Consider the following 21,537-nt stretch of genomic DNA (forward strand, 5'->3'; position numbering starts at 1 on the left):
TATTAGGGAGTTTTTAGTTTTCTGTTTGTCTACCGTTATTATATGATTGCTTTAAAATGTTAGTGGAAGTCTATATTTTAATGTTTCTACCACATACACAATTACATGGCTGTGCAGTCATCAGAGTTTTAATGCGTGTAGTCATAGGATTTCGATCTTTTTATATCAAGATATGTCCTAAATGAGTAGTATTTGCGTTCCTTTCTTCCATTTCTTTCTTTGAATTTTTTTTTTTTTTTGGAAATTTTAATTCCAGAATTGTAGGATTTCGTCTTTGCGATTGTTAGAGCAATATGATTTCAAAAATCGTGGCAATAGGTACCCGAAAATTATTGAATAAACTGAGAATGATGGAATTTCAATGTCAAAGAATATCTGAAAGGATTTAAATTTAGGCATGGGTTAAAAGTCAGGACAAAAGAATAATACTGATAATCTTATGATGTAAAAATGCAATAAATATTCAAAGCATAGACATGATATTTTTAGAGAAAACCTTTTTTTTTGTTTGGAAGAGTTTATCTTCTTGATTATTTTATAAATTTTTAACCTACAACATTTATAAGATTTTTCTCCTCTATAGTGACTAACGAATGTTTACTTATATAAAGACGGGTATAACTGATTAAACGTTTTCCCAATTATTCCGTCTTCTTTTGAGAATGGTACTTTAATCAGCTTTACATAGTCAGTATTATACTGACCTTCCCTTAAATCCAATGCATGTATACAAAAATACACATGCTCGCCTGTGTAAATAATTCCACTATTCAGGCTGTGCTGAGAACCAAAGAGTATCTTTTTCAGTTTTGTATCTAAGTGTTTTCTAAGTATAAACATTGTGATATCTTTCATAGCGAAGATCACATCTGTGGAACACTTGTTCATATTTTTCAAAGACATTATATACAGGGCAACTTTTGGTAAGGATTAGAGATGATCATTTGAACATGTGTAGAATAGAGCAGTTTAATTGTTTTTTTTATGACTAAAACAACCATCAATATGTGTTTAACAAACACTGAGAAAAATAAACATTCAAATGTATTTTATCACGTGATGTCTTGAATGTGCTATGTAATTAAATGGTTGAATTATTCCAGATATTGAGAATACCACAATGCTCATTAATGTGAAAAAAAATTTATGACGTGATAATCGATCATGTTTAAGTTTCTTAAATTTGCAAATAATTGGAGACGGTAAGGAATTGTATGTACCTAATTTTAATGACATTTATATATCTGAATACAGGTAGGTTGTTTATAAAGCTTCTCGTCTTACAAGTTTCGTTCGATTCAATTATGCATTATTAACACTGCACTAAAATGAATATGTTCCAATTTTATAAACTGTGTGCTTCGGTAAACATAGAGGAACCTGCTCATAGAGTACATTTGGATGAACACGATCATACAATTAACGTGGAGGAAGTAGTATACATTATATACACTATACAAAACAAGGGAGTAAGTAAACTGCAGACATATTTTGACCCGTTAGGAGCAACCACCGATAGCCAAGAGGATTAGAAAATTGGGCGATACATCAGCATTGAAACCCGTTTTCGTAGGTTAAAGTCCAAACGACGTAGATGTGATCAGCTAATAATATAAATAATCACAACAACACCAGCAACTAAACATCCACGATGATGACGATGCATAAACGAAATATGTGACCGTGGGTTCAAATAGACATATTACTGCAACATATATTTACAGGGAAGCAGAGTATGCGGCTCATCTTCTTGAGACGTTGAACGAATTTTCAACTTACAATGGTAAGCAGGATACCCAGGTCAGTCTGAAAGAACCACCAATACAAATGACGCGTGCCAGTAGCAAAGACGGAAACAAAGATCATAAAAAACAGAATAATGAGCCGCCAAAGTCAAGACACGTTGAACAGCTACAGAAAAACTTTGCATGTGCATCCAATGTGTTGAAGAAACAGATGTAAGCAGAACCTATATTCTCATAAGAGAAATTATTTTTTATATAGTAGTAGAGCATTGTCCGCAAGACCGTGCGACATTCTGCTACGTTCATTATCACTTGTGTCCACCTGTCCACTCGTGCCTCAAATATGCATATTTCTGCTTGACTAATCACCGTAAAAGCGAGTTAATGCTGCTCGCCAATGTATCCCAACATAATGTTTTTTTCTGAAGTTCCTTCTGACCACTGTAGCATAATATTTGACAGATTAGACTAGTCGCATTGCTCTTACTGACGTTAGAGTTTCGTATTTAGATAATCCTTACCGAACGTTTCTCCAAAATGAATAGACTTTGCTGTGAATTGAAAATTAAAATAGTTCTTTAAATCTCATCTCTGCTGTCTCACCACAAGCATGTTAGATCTCTTTTACATGTCTTATATGACTGCTAAATGTTTAATACAATCAATCAAGCAATATGTCCATCCACTTATCAGTCTGTCCAACTCTATCTTTCGTTATACCTCAGATGAAACGAATTGAACCGATCTTAAATGTTTTAATATATCTGTGTTAGGAATGACGAACAAGCAATCAAAGAGAGGGAATGTCTGTTGTCAACACTGAAGTGTCTTTTCAACCATGTACGAGATCTAGCTGATGGTAAGACAGAATGTGACATATCGTCTGCTTTGGACGAAATAAGGTCATCTATTAAGAAAGAGAGCACGGCGAATCAAGTTCTTTCACACGCTAGAAACATTTCAAGTATACAGATGGAGTGGAAAAGGTACTTCAGCACTTTTATATTAACCTCGTTAAGTATTATGTAATGGACACAAAACCTAATAGCATGCACAGATTCTGTATCATTATGTTCTTTGGATGTTGACAAACATAGCGTAACACCAAGGAGATCACGTACAAGAAATGAATCTACTTTGAGTGGAATATCAATTATTAAAAGTAATTATCAATCTTTTGCATGCCAAAAGTAATTGATTGCTCCTAGCATATTTGCTAAGCATGAAACGTATATGTGTTAATAAAGAATGAAAACGCGTTCCCGATGTTAAACAATAAAGTCATATCAATGGATAATTTGTATTCTTCAAGTTTAAATATCATCTTGCATGGAAACAGCTTATCATTTTTGTTTGCAAAGAAATTACATTCTCTAAAATATCATTATTATTTTCGTGAAAGCAAAGGTACTATGAAATAGAAAATATTTGCGTCAAGAAAATACTATCAGAGCATTTTATTTAATAACCACAAAGGTAAAGTGTTAATATTTCATGGGAAATTGAAATCGTACGTAGCGATGTGAGAACGGAATGTCGACATTATTTTACGATTTTAGATACCTTAGAACTTGAAAGTTTAAAACATATCATTGCTAAATATACCATTTGACAGAATATTTTGTAATTGAACATGGTTTAAGTTTTATTACCACTGGTTGGGATATTAATTAAGGAAGTTGGAATATTTGTTCCGGCCATTGATTACATGTTATAAACTTATGTTTGAATTTGATATGTATTTTTTTTCTCTCTGTGATGCAATATACCAGTCTGGGTTTTGTACTTCTGTCGTTATGTTGATTGCGAAATTAATTTAACTACTTTCTTCTGTTTTGTGTTTGTAAACATGACTTGTTTCTTTAAGGCGCTTCAAACTATTTTCTTCGGTTTCGCACTTTTCAGTATAAACATTAAAAACATGTAATTTTATTGCAATTTTATGACGATTTTCAATGTACTTTCAAATTGCCTACAATGTTGATATTAATGATAGAACAACCGATATTAATGTTAGAACAACCGACATCCATAAAGATTCTCCAATATATTCGTGGCACTTAGTATAAATGTAATGAGGTGATCAAAACGTATACATGTAAGCATGGTGTAAAAGAAATACCGCATAAAAATACCCCCTTTCTCCGCATGAACACATAAAGAGACATACATTAATTCATAAACACGAGCATATAAATCTTATATATAATAATATAAAATTTGAAGGAAACTTCGAACTTCTTCCGAATACAGCTTCTCCTAAATAGCAAAGTTCATTTGAGACTAAGCTTCTGCATAGAAATCTGCTAAACTTAATACGTGATAAGCCATAATCAACACCAAATTCAAATTACATAACACTTATAAATGAAAACACATATCCAAAAACAAGCAGGTGGGGGATTATTTATGTGTAAACAAAGTATTTCTCTTGTGAAGCTACTGACTCAAACTATTGTTTTACTTTAGGGATGCGGAAAATGCAATAATAGGGCTGAAATGCCTATTGCTAACACTGGAGTGTCTTTGCAACCATGTACGAGATCTATCAAAAGGCAAGACAGAAGGTGACCTATCGTCGACTTTGGATGAAATCAGGTCATCTATTAAGAAAGAAAGCACTGCGAATCAAGGTCTTTCACACGCTAGAGAAATTTTAAGCATTCAAATGGAATGGAAAAGGTACTTCAGCACTTTTATATTAACCACGTTAAGTATTATGTAATGGACACAAAACTTAATAGCGAGCACACACTATTTATCGTTATGTTCTATGAATGCTGACACACATAGCGTAACACCAGAGAGACTTTTTTATTCTGTACAAGAAATGAATCTACTTTGATTGGAATAACAATTGTTAAATTAATTATCATTGTTTTGTATTTAAAATATAATTGTTTGCCCCAAATATCGTTAATGTGCAAGAAAAAGGATTACATTATTTATTCACTAAATAGTAAGCATCAGATCAGTTTAATTGCTTAAAAGGTTAAAGTCTGCCTGATTTCAACAAACTTTGTTTTCAGAACAGTTTCAAGTATTTTTCTCATGGTGGGTCGCTAACTATCGATTGGCATCACAAGTTTGGCATAGCAAACCCAATGATACGCTTCGTCCAAATCACAATTAACGAATTTGCATAACTGTCCTTGTGTAAAGTAGAATGCACATTTCGCTGAGATATTTTTAACTATGCATGTAAACAACACTCTCCTCCTGTACAATGACCAAAAAACAAGCTCGCGTTGACTAGACAAATAAGTCATGTTTTGTTTCTGATCCTCTCGGAAGTTATTCGGAAGCAGAGAAAAAGGTTGTATGATCTATATTAGGTTTAGTTTTTCTTTGCAAGAGACAACAAAAACAAAATCACAATTCAAAAGAACACAATAATACAATGACACAAAACAGCACGTCTATCCTTTTGCTGTGTTAGTCACATATTCTAAACTTTTCATACCTTACTTTCATTGCATAATTTCTTTTGTTCATTATTTATTTATATTATGTATTCATCTGATATTAAAAGTAAACAAATATCTGAGTATTAACCATATCAGTAACAATAAATTATATATTTACGTTGATTAATGACTTGAAATCCAATTATATATGCAAAGATAATATATATACTTTATATTTAAATATACGACTTCGCAGCTTTAAATTATTTCCTGGATTGTGTGAATTGTTAGCGGTTTTTAAAAACAAATTTTAGCACTAACGTTAGGATCCCATGATAAAATAGGATTATTTTTCATTGTTAAAGGTGTACATTAAAATTAATGAAGCATTAAATTGAGTTACATCCCCTGAATCCGATAGATAGCTCTGCAAGAAATCCATTTCTAGCAATGGTATTGTTTTGTGGTTTGATCCGTCTTTGTACGTGCCTCATAATAGCATCTTCCAGAATAAAATACATTTATATAGCATTTAATGACAATTATATGAAAGGTATGGTTTTCTGATTAAAGCAATGAGCATATACTCCGTTTCCTTAAAATGAAACAAATGAGTGATATCTTTATGGGCAAACAATATTGCATGCTTTACTTATGTACCATACAAAAGGAAAACTAATAATTATATTTTAAATCTTTATATGATACTTCCCGGTTAGCATGGAATGAGTTTGTATCTAATAGTATTTTTCTAGAATGCGTAGTCCTTAGTTTTAGCTTCCATAAATTCTGTCTGATTACGAGCATATTTTCAATGCTTGCCTCAGTTAAGGAGGGCTGAATGCATTGATATTAACAATATTTTAATTTACAATAGATTGCTGCAACATATTGTTGACTACGAAACTTCCACTACAACTAATAATGCTTAAGAATTATACCATTAACTTAAACATTTATAAATTATTAAACTAAAAGGCCATGCCAAAATGAAGGTATAATACCAAACTATTAAATGAATATTGCAGTCATTTATTATTTGTTTCGAACATCAAATCCTTGTGACAAGAAGATAAATTGCGAAGAGAAAACTAATGGAAAAAAATCAAGAGTACCCTGCCACATGTTTATTTTTGAAAAGTCATGAATCACCCAACCAAACTTCGTTCTGAAACGTCTATGGACAGGCAATCAGTTCCTATTTTAACGAATCATAGTCCAGCATAATACTATCAAATAGATGATCAGAAGAATAAGATACATTATACAACAACATAAATTCTAGTCTTACAAAAACAGAGTTTTGAATACAATAGGAAAGGCTGAAGCACTCTAATTCATTTATTCTTTTAAAGTTTGTTAACTCATAAGTTACAAAATTCTATTGTCTGAATATATTAATTGAAGAGATATATTATCCTAGAAGGCACATTCCAAGTACCAGATTTTGTATATTAAGTACGTGCTTTCTAATAGCAACAGCTCAATTATCGTGTAAAAATTACTCAATTCAAACCTTTTTGTATCATTTTGAAGTTTAATAGATTAATGAGGTCATAAATAGGTTTTGTTTGCTTGCTAAGAAGAATCTAGAAGCAATGCAGATAGTTGCATCATCCATAGATAAATAGTCATTTCTGCAAGAAAAACGATAAGCAGAACAAATAAAAATACCTCTGTTTATAACGTTGCTGTTAACTGAATTTGTATGCTCTCCACCTCTCTCATAACGTCAGCACTCTTTCAAAGTGTACATAATTGGTATGGCTACATTAGTATTGACCATTCTGTTCTCGAGAACTGTTTCGTTTTTGAAAATGACAATAATGACTAATGCGAGCGATCGTGTGGAAAAGGTTCATAAGTTGATGGCAGGAAAAAAAATTCGTATGTAAAATCTCTATCACACACAAGCACATATATGTAGTTCTGTTATTATACGTTCACTTTTAATATTCTTGATGAAGTAACATATCCTTCCATCATAAGTTGGAAGACAACATTCTTGCAGAAACACAGAGGAATCGGGCATAGTTGCATCTACATCAAAGTGCATTCAGGAACCATTTTTTTCTAAAGTTTTCTTTTTTCTTCTACAATATTAAAGTATCCTTAGACTTGCACACATATATGGAGACATTTGAATTATAACTCCTGACAAGAGAACAGATAGGAACGTTAGTAATAATAAAAGTAGCAAAAACAACCACTGACATGGATAACAGAACTAGAGATAGTACATTTATTTACACTTTTATCGATGAGAGTGAACCGATGATATAATATTAAATGCATGTTGATCAATAGAAAAATCTGGTATTACATTACATGGATACAGAGCATCTAAGTAGAACAAAAATGTTCATGCTGTCCAGATTGGATGGTCTTCATAAAGAAGTTGAAGAATTTTTTTAAGGGTGAAACTCGAACTGACGCCTCTTCTTCCCTTGTATCTAGTAGAATAATCTATCTGCCGAGAGAGTTCGTTGTATCAAAGCATTACAAAAGCCAGAACAATTTTAAGTATTCTATTTGAATGGAAGAGGTATTTTGCTATTTTGTACATCCACATAACCAGGTGTAATACCTGATTATAATAATGTCCATTGGTTTCAGATAATATCTGATCTACACGTCTACTGTATGTTATTTTTCAACAGTTTGGTCATTGATTTGTTCGACTATTAAAATAGTGCATATAGAATAATAAATAAAAAATGATTTGTTCGTCCTAATTAAAAATGAATATTATTGAAAAGTGTCAGTATTATATCACCATAATGGATCTGTGTACATTTTTTAATTAGCTAAAAGTAAATTTCGTACCATGATCTTAACTTCAATACCTTTATTTATTCTTTCCTGCTTTGATTATCATTATTCATTATCATTTCTCAAGTCACCTGGCGCCACTAATGACTTTGCAGCAATTCCTCCAGTTTGCCCTGTTCTCCACTGATCTTTGGGACTACGCGAAGTCCATGCCTGTCCACTATTTGATGTTCTCTTCCCATCTCTTTTGCTGTCTGCCTTGTTTTCTCTTAACACTCACTATGCCCTGTTGGATTGTCTTTGACAGGCCAGATGAACGTCAAATGGGACCATACCATCTTAGTTTGCGTCTCGTTACAGTTGTGAGACTATCTCCATATGATCCTATTCCACTTTGGACTCTAATGCACACCACTACGTTAGAAACGTGGTCTTTGTATGCGATGTTCATGATCCTTCGATAACATCTCATCTCTAAGGCATGAATTCTTTTATTTAGCTCCTTTTGAAGGTTCCATGTCCCACATACCAACAGTAATATGGTCATGTCTAGGGAACGCACAAGCTTGAATTGAGAGCCAAGAGTAATGTTGCTGTCCTTCCAAATAAGCTACAGCCTAGCCTGTGCAGCTGGTATCTGCGCAATCATGAAATGAATCTCAAGTTTGAAACGTTCACCAGAGGCGACCCTGTGCTCTGCTTCTGTTCATTCACTCTTATTTTCGATTGGATTCCACTCGAGTTTTTTGTCGTTATCTTTGTATTTTCAGCGCTGATCTACATCTCGTACCTTAATGATGTTTGGTTGAGATGGTTTACTAACGTTTCCAGTTCTTGTTCATATCCTGCTGAGACACGATATCATCAAAGAAGCTAACGTTTATTATTATTCTGCTCAAGCACTGAAACTGTCATAATGGTCTTCCAAGCCATCTGACATGATCCTTTCAAGGTAGATGTTTAATAGAGTTGGTAAAATTACGTACCCCGGTATGACTCCGACATAGGTTCTAAACTAATCTCGTATATTGACTACGACCACAAATGCCATAAACACCTTGTCATACAGGTTGTCATGGTGCTGATTAGTTTTGCCTTTATGTTGTATTTTCGTATCGTGGACCACAGGGCTGCAAAACTTGTCGAAATACTTATTGAAATCAAAGACTATATGATAGAGGTCATGTTTGCCTAACAAATACTTTTCGCAGATGATTTCTGCCCTGTAGCCAGCTTGTTCATCAGCCATGATGTCTTCTGCTTGGGATTTCAGTCTGTTGATAATGATTTTAAACAAAACATTGCTTGAAGGACTGATGAGGCTGATTTATTGATAGTTGTTGCACAGCTGCTGATTCCCTTTCTTGGAGAGAGTTATGATGAGAGACTGGAGCCATGGGGGGGACATCTATCACGGAGGGTGCTACTGCTTGAATAAGTTCTGCTGGTTTATCATTCATCCCAGCTGATTTCCCTTTTTTAATGCTTTTATTCTAGCCTCTACTACTTCACAGAGGATCGGGTTAGTTGGAACTGAGTAGTGGGGAGTTTAGCACATCTTAGCATCCAAACGTGTCCCAGCCGTAATGCACAGTACAGTATTCCATCCACCTGTTAAGAATGTCTTGGTCTTCTGTGAGACACTTGTCAGTCTTGTCCTAGAGCGTGGTAGATCTCGCCTCATTCGCTGTCGTCAGGTCTATCACCAACTGGTATGCCCTTTTACTGTTATTCTGGTTCAGGCCTACTCAAATTCCTATTGTTAATATCCCGGTACATTTCTGCTCCTTCAAGATCTCCCGGCCTCCTCCTCAGTGTTCTGCTTACATTACAGAGGTTGATGATGTCTGTTTTGACCCATGGCTTCTGTATCGTACAATGTTTGCCTAGGATATCGCTGGCTGTGTCTATTGCTGCCGAGTAGAAGGTATTGATCAAGGAGTCTTTGTTTTTTTTCTTAAGCACCCATAATTGGGAATGGTGCAAATTTGTCCCCTAGTTATTCTCTACTGTCTTCACTTCTTAATGTTTTGCAGACGACGTTTTAGAGCCATCACTAAAAAGTCATGTTCCCTTCATATGTCAGCTCCTGGGAAGCGAAGCGTTCCAGTTAAGTTGATGCTAGACCGGAAGTAATTCCTCACCAAGATGTAATCAGTCTGGTTGTGGTGTTTACCAAGCCCATCTTATATATGGTTGGTGAGGGCAAATGGTGTTCGTTAGCATTAGGTTATTGTAGGTGGCAAATCCCAGGAGCTTCATTCATCTCTTGTCCGCTGTTCATTGCAGTATGGACCACAGACTTAACTATAGTCTCCTGTGTGTCATTCTCCTTGAATAATTAGAATATGCTTTTTGGGTGTCTGGTCAGTGAGATCTTGAAACTGGTCATAGAACACATCATCGTGGTTAAGTGTTTGATAGTAAATAATTATATTGTTCTACATACGTATAGTTAAAAAATAAATCAAATCACGACAGCTCTCATGGAATCGGATAGTTGTTTGTCCACATTTTCGTCAGAGAAGAAATGGAAATGTCATGAAAACATAGACATGAGAAATGTGTATCTTAAAAGGATGCTTTTCTTACTTGCCAGTAGTCTTTATTGGGTAATATTATAATAATAACTTACAATCATGTTGGGAGGATGCAGAACACTTAGTTGACAATCAATGTGTTATCAGTTAAAAAATAAACAAATATTGTCTCATTTGTTTTGTTTCAGAGAAGTTGAATATGTGGCTTGCTTACTCGAGGAGCTGGCACAGTTTTCGCATTCTACCAATAATACTGACAATAGCATCGCTTTGAGTCATCCTCAAAATTTTGAAACCTCACGGGAATTTAAAACAAAAGATGCGAAGAACACAGAAATAACCCGAAACAACCTGACGCAATCTGTCCATCATCAGAAGCTGATGAAACATTATGCCAGTGCATCTCATATTCTGAAACAAATAAATGAAAAGGAGAAGTATGATTGAGGAAATAATATAAATGTTCTAACTAAATTATAGTAGCACTGTTTATTTGAAACTCCGTCAACAAAGAATCTGCAAGATCTAAATGTGTTTGTTAAAATTAATTGTTAACCTGTAATGGTGTCATTTTCGCAGATTTTCCTTCTTATTTAACAAATAATGTGTTATTATTACTCCACCTATTTTGTACCATTGTCTTGGTTTTCTTGAAAACTTCAATAACAATTCTTAATATTTCCTACGAAGTGGGTGTTGTCAGTGTCTATTTTCTCGCCGTAAATCTTGAAATAGTTTTATTTTAGAGACATAATTAACCTTTTTTCATTGAAAACCTGTTAAAACCCAAGGGTGTATAGAAATTTGATATATTTATAAAATTTCGAACAAAATAGATATTTAAAAAAAATATATTTTTCGTATTTCTTTCGTAATTCGCATTTTTCTCTTTTGGTTTATATGCAAATTCATTTTGATTGTATATGGCCTAACATCCTTGTATATCCCATCCGTTGCTTGTGTGTATATATCCTATTCGTTCATCTTTATCGAATTTGATTTAAACGCATTTTCAGATATATTCCTTCTCACCAATATTCGTCGACACTTGTACACACAGCAAAATGAAACATTTGAAGTAATGCTTACATTTGATGCAAATTACGATTCAACGGTCTTAAACTAAGTAATAGAAAAGACCAAAAGCCAACGAAATTGATAAAATTCAATAAATATTCTATTTTTCTAAAATAAAAAAGGAAATTTTTAAAAAGAACTTTCATTATTGCGAATTAAATTCCAGAAAGTTTTATCACCAGTCCTATAGAATAAAACTATAATTAAATTCAAGTGGTGTTGGAAATAAGATCCAGTGCTGAAGGTGTTGATGTACCGATCGTGTTGAATATATTAAAGTACCAGTTGTCCGAATTGTCATGATGTGCTTGCAATGTTTTGGTATATAAAAATATAATATATAAGATTATAACCTTTGCTGAATTCAATATAACTCCAGATTAATGTTTCTGTCCAATAATATTATTAATGAGCACTTTGTATTTCCAGTGAATAATAATTTGAATAAAATACTGAACCTAACACTAAGAATGATTCTGCTTAAGATGTTAAAACAGAAATGAATAATTTTGAATCAAACAAGATAGCATAAAAATAAGACCCAACAAGATCGAGGATGTCGCTTCAAAGTTCATATCTAGAAAATTCAAAAATGTAAACTGATAAAATCTGTTACTGAAACTATAATAAAGAATATAATTATCAGGTACAACAGGTTATTATAAAAAGGAATATCAGTATCCTAGACCCAGAACCAAATAAATAGGTTTACCAATTATTAATAATGATCATAATTTTTAATCCACACTACAAGGAGATATTAACAATGTATAAGTTATTTTGAAAAATAAAAACAACACAAGTGTATCTACTCAGGTACACTGTGAACTTCACATTGGACACGGCCAAGTCCACGATCATGGATGAAAATACTAACAAATACAGATCAAATATACATTACATGTACAAATCACATCTTATGAATACATACTTAAAATCCATTAATATGGGGATATTAAAATGGCATATATATATATATATATATATATATATATATATATATATATATATATATATATATATATATATATATATATATAATCTTTTCTCGCTAAAATTAGTTTTCATACAGACTTTTGAAGCATAATGGTGCGCTCAATCCATATGAAAACAACTAGTATCGGGAGACTGTTAAGTTCAAGTTAAAAAATACAACAATACCTACATGAAATTTGTTAACATGTAAAGATATTAGGACACACTAAATTAACTATGGTCTTTAAAATTATTTTATAAAATTTCCTGTTTCCTTTATAGTTTACGTATGGAACTTGGTAAAAAGACAGAACAGGTAGAGGACTTGAGGAAAAGATTACAAAAAATGCAAGATGATCATGCTAAGATCAAGAACGACGCACACTCGCTACGTACAAGGTACGAAATAGATGTTTTCAGAATAATCCATTTAATGTGAGGCAAGCCGTCAATTAATAAAGAATGACGTATTTTATTTACATCTTGCCATAAAACTTAATCATACCTACTTGTCATTTCCTAAAACAACAACAGTTTTGCATGAGCAATATTTCAGTAATATAATGTTTGAGTAAGCTTAAAGTGAAAGAATGCAAAGAATTTGACAACAAACTGTACCATGCCTCAAGTCTCCGTAACCAGAAGAAGATATATTTACGTTAAATTACAAATGGGTTGCTGGATGTTATGTGGGGAAAAGTGTATTTATCTAAAGTGAATACGTACTATTTAAAGTCTAGATGTGCGCTTCACGGAATGTAAATATTATTGTTGCTTTATATTTAAGGTCAGAACGTCAACTTATGTGCTTTTATTTGTTGTATCAACGTAAGTTGCTTCTTTCTTTTGACGAAGATCAAGAAGATTAACTCGAAACGATGTGAAACAGTTTTACAATTCAGCCGTTAGGATCTTTCTTGTCTGTCTATCAACCTAATAATGTACACACACACACACACACACAGATATATATATATATATATATATATATATATATATATATATATATATATATATATATATATATATATATATATATATATATATATATATATATATATATATATACTGCCAGATAGAAAGACAGAAAGAGAGAATGAAAGATGCAGAGAGAGAGAGAGAAGAAGAAGAAGAAGAGAGTAATTAGTATATGAAAAATAAAAACTAAAAGAAGCAGTAGATGTAAATGTTTGGGATTATTACTGGAAAATGTTATTTGGTATACTTCGGTTACTTATAAACATTACGAACATTCGATTTCATTCTATCACAAAACCAGAATGTAATTATAGAAGAAACAAAGGAAAATGGAAACGGTGAAACGGTGAAAATAAATGCGGTTTGTAATAAAATTACTATTGCTGGGCACCCTTTATATGAGAAAATAATTTAGGATTCGTACAGTATGCATTTCTGCAATCGGTATACATTGATAGCGTTCAAGATGATACAATGAGAATGCAAAAGCATGCACAGACGAATGATGCACACAATGACAAGAAATGTCGGAGTTGTCTACTGGTTTTCTTGAGTGCTTCAAAATAGTTTCTTGAATCCGAGCGTAGCATATAATTAGCGGCATGTAATATTTAAAATATTGGCATGACCAAGTTCACATTTACAAATTAGCATCAATATCTCATAATAGGAATGAAGGTTAGAGCTATGATAAAACATGTTATTAATTACATGAAACTGAACATTTCTGCTCACTAAATATAATTTATATAGATGATTTTGGTCACCTACTTCACGTGCGTCAGGTGAACAACACGAACGTTGGTCAACATTGTGAATAGATCTACTTACATGATTGTCTTTTATCGATCCTTAATTGGAATACCTTTTATTAAGGACTGGTGTAAGTGATAAACATGTCTAGAGGCGTTCATGCAGGTGTCATCTGATATTAAGCACTGTGGTTTATCAACTCAATAAACATGAAAGGACATAATGTACTTTACCATCTTTTAAAAGTACTACAAAAAAGCAATTTGATTTTTAGCCCACAAAGCATTTACCTGCATTATAATTTTTTTTACTTACGGCAGCAATATTATCCTAACCTTGTGCAATAAAAAAATCTTAAAACAAATTATAAAAACATCCACTTACTGACACCCATGCAAAATTAAAATTAAGCACTAAAAGTGAAAGTTTTCATTTATACGTGTTTTCCTTGAGATATAATTGAAGTCTTCCTATTTCAATTATTATTTTAATATGGTTTCTAATATCTATTTCTGCTTTATTATTTTAGGCTGAGTGAGCACGCCGGGGCGTTATTAACCTACGAAAATCCCTCTATAGCTGATCTCAGTGACCCAAACAGACCAACAAAGGTATCAGAAAAGTATTCGGAGCTTTACGATAATCAGTGGACGGATGCATTTGCGAATCTTTCGAAGAAAGATCCGAGCATCTCAGAAGAAACAATTATTGGCTATTTATATGAAATGCTTGTCGTAAGTACGAACCATTCACAAATACATTTATCAAGGGTTTTTTTTTTTTCTTCATATTACTAACATAACGTATTAACACGTATGTATGTTTAATTTCCTTTCGACTCTAAAAGATCGTGCGTAGAACTCTCCGAGTTAAAAATCTTTCAAATGTTAATGAATTTTTAATTACACGAACTCAATAAGTCCAATAGAAAATAACATGTCAGATAAAAATTAAAAGGGAATACAGGAATATTACATATATGTAGAGTTTTGCAGGTCACCTGTTGGGAGTGGAACACACCAAATGTTGCTAAAATGTATTTGGAAACAACATCAACAATTTCCTTACAGAATACACACAATCCATTCTACTTTTTGAGAAAAAGTGGATTTGTTTAAATGAGTACGACACAGGCAAATATATGTATGAAAAATTGGGGTTAAGTGCTTATTCAAACCTGGGTGCACAGCGATTTATACGGTGTTATTAATAATGCACAAGTTATGTATACAAATAAGTAAATTTAATTGTAAATGCTTTGAATGTTAGTTACATGCGTGTTCACGGAAAAGGAATGCTCTTGCAGAATGACCAAATCAAGACACGTAGAAGGATGGATGCATGTTTTGATTGACAGAAGAACAAGGATAACAGTATGAAGATCTAGGCAGCATAGAAACCATCTCTTGGTGTGGCTTTGTCAACAAATCTTTAAGCTTTTAATTCTACACAATTTATCAGAAATCATCAGCAGGCAATTCGTCCAATGACAAACAATTCGTTCATTTATAAATGACCGATAAGACGTATTTTAACAAATTTATATTCAAATTGAAGAGACAGGTTATTTTGGGAAATAATTGTTTGTATCAGGGCGTTTCTACTTATCGATAGTAATTAAAACAACTAAAACAACTTTCTTTTTTATCCCAATACATCTGTAAATCGTTATGGTTGGAAGGAAGTATATAAACTGTACCTACTGCTTAGAACGCGTCGATTTGTAAGCATTGCTATTATTATTATCATTATTATTATTATTATTATTATTATTATTATTAGTATCATTATTATTGCGCAAAATCATCACATATTTGCTTAGAATGATAATGGAGACATGTTCCTTGATATATAAAAATATTACGTTATTCATTGTGATACATAACTACATAACTACCTGCTCATAGCAGGACTGTAGTGTTGAATAACGTGAATTCTATTAAGAATGATCTAGATGTTAACATCTCATACTTTCCAATGAATAGGATGGGTATCGTTTCTGCCATGATGTTCGACAGACACAGAAATCGGGTCTTGAAGACCTGCTGTTTTATCCAGCGGGTGGTATGAAATCAAATCAGGTGAACTCTTCCTTTCTTTAATTCGATAAATCAATCACCATAACGTTTAGCTTGTTTTCAAAGGTTTCAGACATGTTTCCATCCTCATCTTTACAGAAAGAGACTATAACAGCTGGCAGAGTTTATGTAGGTATGCATGTATGCATGCATGTATGTATGTATGTATGTATGTATGTATGTATGTATGTATGTTGTTGTTGTTCTAGGGTTTAACGCCATTTTTCAGCACAAGATAGGCTATACATGGCGGCCAGTATAATTGGTGGAGGAAGAACCCTGGAAAACCCAGGGAAGAACCACCGACCCACGAGAAGCTACTGGCAGGCTTTCCCACGTACCCACGCTAGCATAGTCTTGGACTCGAACACACAGACAGAGGTGAGATGTCAGTGATCCGGAACGGTGAGCGCTTTAGACCACTTGTCCACTCGGGGCCCCATGTATGTATGTATGTATGTATGTATGTATGTATGTATGTATGTATGTATGTATCTATGTATGTATGTATGTATGTATGTATGGATCTATGCATGTATGTATGTATGTACATTTCTGCTCTGGAAGAGGCAGTGATATTTTGCAAACTATTGTGAGTAATGATTTTTACTTGTCTAACTTATGTGCTAAAAAGCCAACCAAATTGCTTCTGGAACAGTGTCTATGCTTAGAAAAACGTTATAACTATTTACCCAAATTCCGTTTGTACACAGACATTAAGAATGTAATATGGCTGCAAAATTAAAATATGTTTCACTTATATGTGCTTCCAGTGTACTAACAATGATGAGAGGGAGAAAGAGATATATACAGAGAGAGAGAGAGAGAGACAGAGACAGAGACAGAGAGAGAGTCGTGGAGATTTAAATTACAAAATAAGTTATAAAAAAAAAACGATTGCTTTTTTTTCTTACAAGGCACGCTACGTACCAAGCAGTTATATTTATAGCACTCAGACATACACACACAGGCAATGTGAATAATAGCCAACACTGTATCACATTTAAATTAATTATTGATAAATAAAGAGCCTAATTTAAAAGGAGTTAACCTTGTCAACCGTATTTACCTATTTCCTTATGTGGTTCTCAGTACAGGTCACACGCACAAGAAAGTCGTCAAAGCAATTTGAGCTACTGATAAACTACCAGAGAGAATTCTAAAATTTAGCACATGGGTGGCATGTTGTTGTGAATGGGATACAGTTGTTGGCAGTCATAGATTTGTACCCGAAGAGAAGGTTTCTGTAAAGAAATCGTACTCTATCGTGTTCTAGCTGTATTGATAATGTTGTTGTGTATCCCATTACTTTTAAGTATGCACAAGTTCCATAAACATTTGGTCTAACGTTTCCTCATTTGAACCGATACGCTGTATGCAAACGTACTGGCGTAAACAAATGTTCTTGATCACACGCTTTGATGATAGTCGATTGGAAAATGACAAATTGGAGTATGTTGTTATATACCACTAAGTCAATTCACATAGATCGAAACATTACTATGCGTTTGTGCTACGATCGGCAAAATCAAGGTTTCGTCTTATGAATGGCCCATCTACCCAAGAGGGAACATTTAGAATGACGATAACTATACTTTATTATCATTTGTTTCGTTGATCTAACTTGATTTGTACCGCTCTTACGCCATTATCTATATGCTATGGTAGTCAGAAAGTTATTGAATATACGACTTTATGGACAAAGTCCTAATGAAGATATCGCCCATACGTACCTTAAAAACTGATTAGTGGATTAGTGCTGTTGGCGCAGCCAACTTCTTCGATATTGTGTGTAAGTGATTTATCCTGACAGGTTTATGATACATGCTCATATATGTTGTATTACTGTTTCAACCATAGTAGCTACCGCCCCCTTGTTGCCTCAGGTTTCTTTGTTTGCATTAGTTATTTGGGATATTTGCTGAAGTTTGTTGACGAAATAGATACATACAAATATACAAACTTTCAAATGCTAAACCATGAACTTTAAGTACCGACGAAATGTATTGTATTTTCAAAACCAAGAAAAGTGAGACCCACGAAAATATTATACTAAATTAACTTCAAAATGACGATTGATTATTAAATTATCCTTGTCAGCATAGGGTAATTTGTTTCACACGGTCTTCTTCCAGTACTAATATCAACATATGTACTTATGTACATCTGTATCTTTCTCTTTGTGTATTTATATATGTGCCTGTCTCTATATAGCTGTCTGTCTTTGTGTCTCTGTATACATAATGTATGTGTGTATCTGTGTGCTATTTGACCTGTTCATTTCTGATTCATTTATTCGATATTACACAAATTATCAGCAATATTGACGCATGTAAAACGAGCATTTAATGAATATTTCGCACAGTCTAATTGTATTAATGGGTGGTTGTGAAATTGTAATCATTTTCATAGGCTAATATATAAACAAAATGTGTAGTTTTTCGTGTATAAGTTTATATTTCTGCTTAGCAATGTCCCTAGCAAATTCGAGAGATCATGCAATATAGGTTAAATTAAACCTTTTGAAAACTTTTCAGACAACTTGGATTTATACTCTGTGAAATAAAATTATGATCGGTATATTGGAAAATCTTTTCTATCAAAATTAATTAAAAATAAATTTGTCCATCTTTAGAAAAGACAAAAAGAGGAAATCAGTAAAATATTCGCCAAGAATTTGAGTGATGTAGCAAAACTGAGCGGCAATGTGACAAGTGCGAACATGGCGAAGGTAAGCATCTGTGTCTACTGTATAAACTATCAACTAAAGTTAAGATCATTATTTTCTGTAAGTGGATTTATATTATGATACAGAGATCAATAAATCAACGTTTCCACTCCCATACATAGTTTCTGGAAGAACAACATCAATTTCTTATGAATGTGATTGCTTTAAAAAAAACAATCACATTTAATATTCAAGCAGTTGTACAGAGATTAGTTTAGATAAATTTCATTGAATTTAAACTAAACTGTTGCTACGATGTTTGAAGTTATTTCATGGCTCCTTAAATACAGACAGGCATTTTTTGTGATACGCATCTGTAATGTAATATGCAGCCGGCCATTGATGTGTGACGATAGATGTGTGTAAAGCTTCCTTCAGTAAACCATTCTTTCGTCACTTACAGTTTACCACACTTATGTCACAGCTTATTTAAATCTCTGACATTTTGCTAATTAACAAAAATGAAGGTATTTGATAAGAAATGAAATTTCTTGTTTATGATTATATCTTCCAATGAAATTTGGCTAAAATTTATTGCATGACTTTAATTAAGTATGTTGTATTGTATACGTAGACTGGGAGATCCTTATGTCGCTCTTATACATTATGTTTGTAAAATTTTGCTTCTTTCTGATCGAAGAAGAACGTTATTGCACATTATTTATAAAATCGTTTTGAATACGTTTAACCTATATATATATATATATATATATATATATATATATATATATATATATATATATATATATATATATATATATATATATATTGCTTATCTGTATTATACAGTCTCTGCTTTGTGTTTTAGGCTTTTGTAATGGACGAAAAGACAAAGGATAAGTACAGAGAAATGATAAAACTGTGCGAAACATACATACATGAATGCGTGCAACTTTGTTGGCTTATGCAGGTTCAAACACCACCACTATGCCTCGATTTAAAGAGTGTCCAAGGACAGGAGTTTGATAAAAATTGCTACAAAGAATACACGAAGAAAGGAAAGAAGATTGAATTTGTTGTTTGGCCAGCACTTTTTCTTCATGAGAATGGACCACTGCTGCACAAGGGGGTTGCACAAGGTCAATGAAGGCTAAATCCAACCGCTCGAAGCTACTTAGAAACACGCACTACTGTTGGTATGCAAATCATGTTAAGAGAGTTTGGAGCAAAAAGAACACAATGTTTTATACCAATCATCTCAGTAACGTTTTACAATTTACTGTTGTCATTTGTGTTTGCCCTTAGTTTGCATTAATAGACTAAGCCATATGAACATAGAGCATTGGTGTTGAAACCTTAAACCTGTTTGTGTGTATTATGTGTTGCATGATCAATTAACTAACTTTGCAGATGGACGAAAACATGCTCATTTTCACATTGTCCATATATTATGTTATACCTCTGTTGAACAAAATAAGTAAGAAACATCAATCACTATATTGAAATGATATTTTGGAGAAAGCTGCAAATAAACATAGCACAATACACTCAAATATGTATGAGGTAACTGATAAATATTTTATATATCTAGAATTCATCACAATTATACATCCCAATGCATTCAATGGAGATGTTCATACTAATAAAACTCGAATCTGGTATTGATTGATCAACCGATAGTTTTCACACGTAACGCTGTAAAAGTAGGAAATTGCTTGAGTACATTGTTGCATGTTAATAGACGGTGATAAAAATGAATTAATGTTCACTATATGACGAAGGAGATATACCTTTATGCATGCTAAGTAATATACGCATCCCACATATTTGATTTAAATGAAATCTCAGTAGAACAATAATACGATTGGGCGAAGTAATAGTTTAACAATAGCAGGTTAGAAATAAATGAATAATTTTATGTCAAATTAATGTGAAGATTAAATTCTGACTTCTTTCGGATAATTTATAAAATAAATACAAATAATAAATAAAATAGTAGCTCATATTAGATAGCAGCAAAGGGGAGAGGGAGTAAGTGGAGGTCACATGCCCAAATTATTTTGCATTTGCTATCCGATTGACCAAAAGACGCATCCTGCAGAAAAAGGGTCGTTACCCGGTAAGCTGTTTATGGTTACTATACAGATATAGAAAAACCATATATATATATATATATATATATATATATATATATATATATATATATATACCTATCTATCTATCTATCTATTTAGCTGGCTATCTATCTATCTATGTATCTATATATATATACATATATATATACATATATATATATATATATATATATATATATATATATATATATATATATATATATATATATATATATATATATATGCAATAAACTGACTACGAACAGTGCAAAAATAATGTCCATAATAATGAGGCCTTTTCGAAGGCAAGTAAAACACATAGACAAGACAAACAAATGAAACAGAAAAACCGTTGTATTTTCAAAACTTTGCATGGTTGTTTCTACAGAAACTAAACATTTAAATGTAAACTTGTTGCAATGCTGGAAGA

The 21,537-nt window shown here is 32.7% G+C and overlaps 1 protein-coding gene across 1 annotated transcript; it reads left to right on the forward strand.

The window, feature by feature from the left end:
• Positions 1-1,386: 1,386 nt before the first annotated feature.
• Positions 1,387-21,187, forward strand: LOC149797655 (uncharacterized). The gene is made up of 9 exons (XM_089962563.1): positions 1,387-1,958; positions 2,519-2,731; positions 4,215-4,427; positions 10,653-10,901; positions 12,799-12,915; positions 14,777-14,981; positions 16,233-16,328; positions 18,961-19,056; positions 19,862-21,187. Exons 1-9 carry the CDS (start codon positions 1,828-1,830, stop codon positions 20,138-20,140), a joined length of 1,599 nt encoding a protein of 532 aa, XP_089818689.1. The 5' UTR covers positions 1,387-1,827; the 3' UTR covers positions 20,141-21,187.
• Positions 21,188-21,537: the final 350 nt, after the last annotated feature.

The sequence above is a fragment of the Sinohyriopsis cumingii genome, chromosome 6 (assembly GCF_028554795.1).
Source record: "Sinohyriopsis cumingii isolate HCF-2022 chromosome 6, ASM2855479v2, whole genome shotgun sequence".
In the NCBI taxonomy this organism is placed as follows: Eukaryota; Metazoa; Mollusca; class Bivalvia; order Unionida; family Unionidae; genus Sinohyriopsis; species Sinohyriopsis cumingii.

Excerpts from the sequence above, each read along its gene's own strand:
- LOC149797655 (XM_089962563.1), top strand. The coding sequence starts at position 1,828 with ATGACGCGTGCCAGTAGCAAAGACGGAAACAAAGATCATAAAAAACAG. Across the intron at positions 10,902-12,798 it reads CAAATAAATGAAAAGGAGAA|TTTACGTATGGAACTTGGTA; the intron begins GTATGATTGAGG and ends TTTCCTTTATAG. Across the intron at positions 16,329-18,960 it reads GTGGTATGAAATCAAATCAG|AAAAGACAAAAAGAGGAAAT; the intron begins GTGAACTCTTCC and ends GTCCATCTTTAG.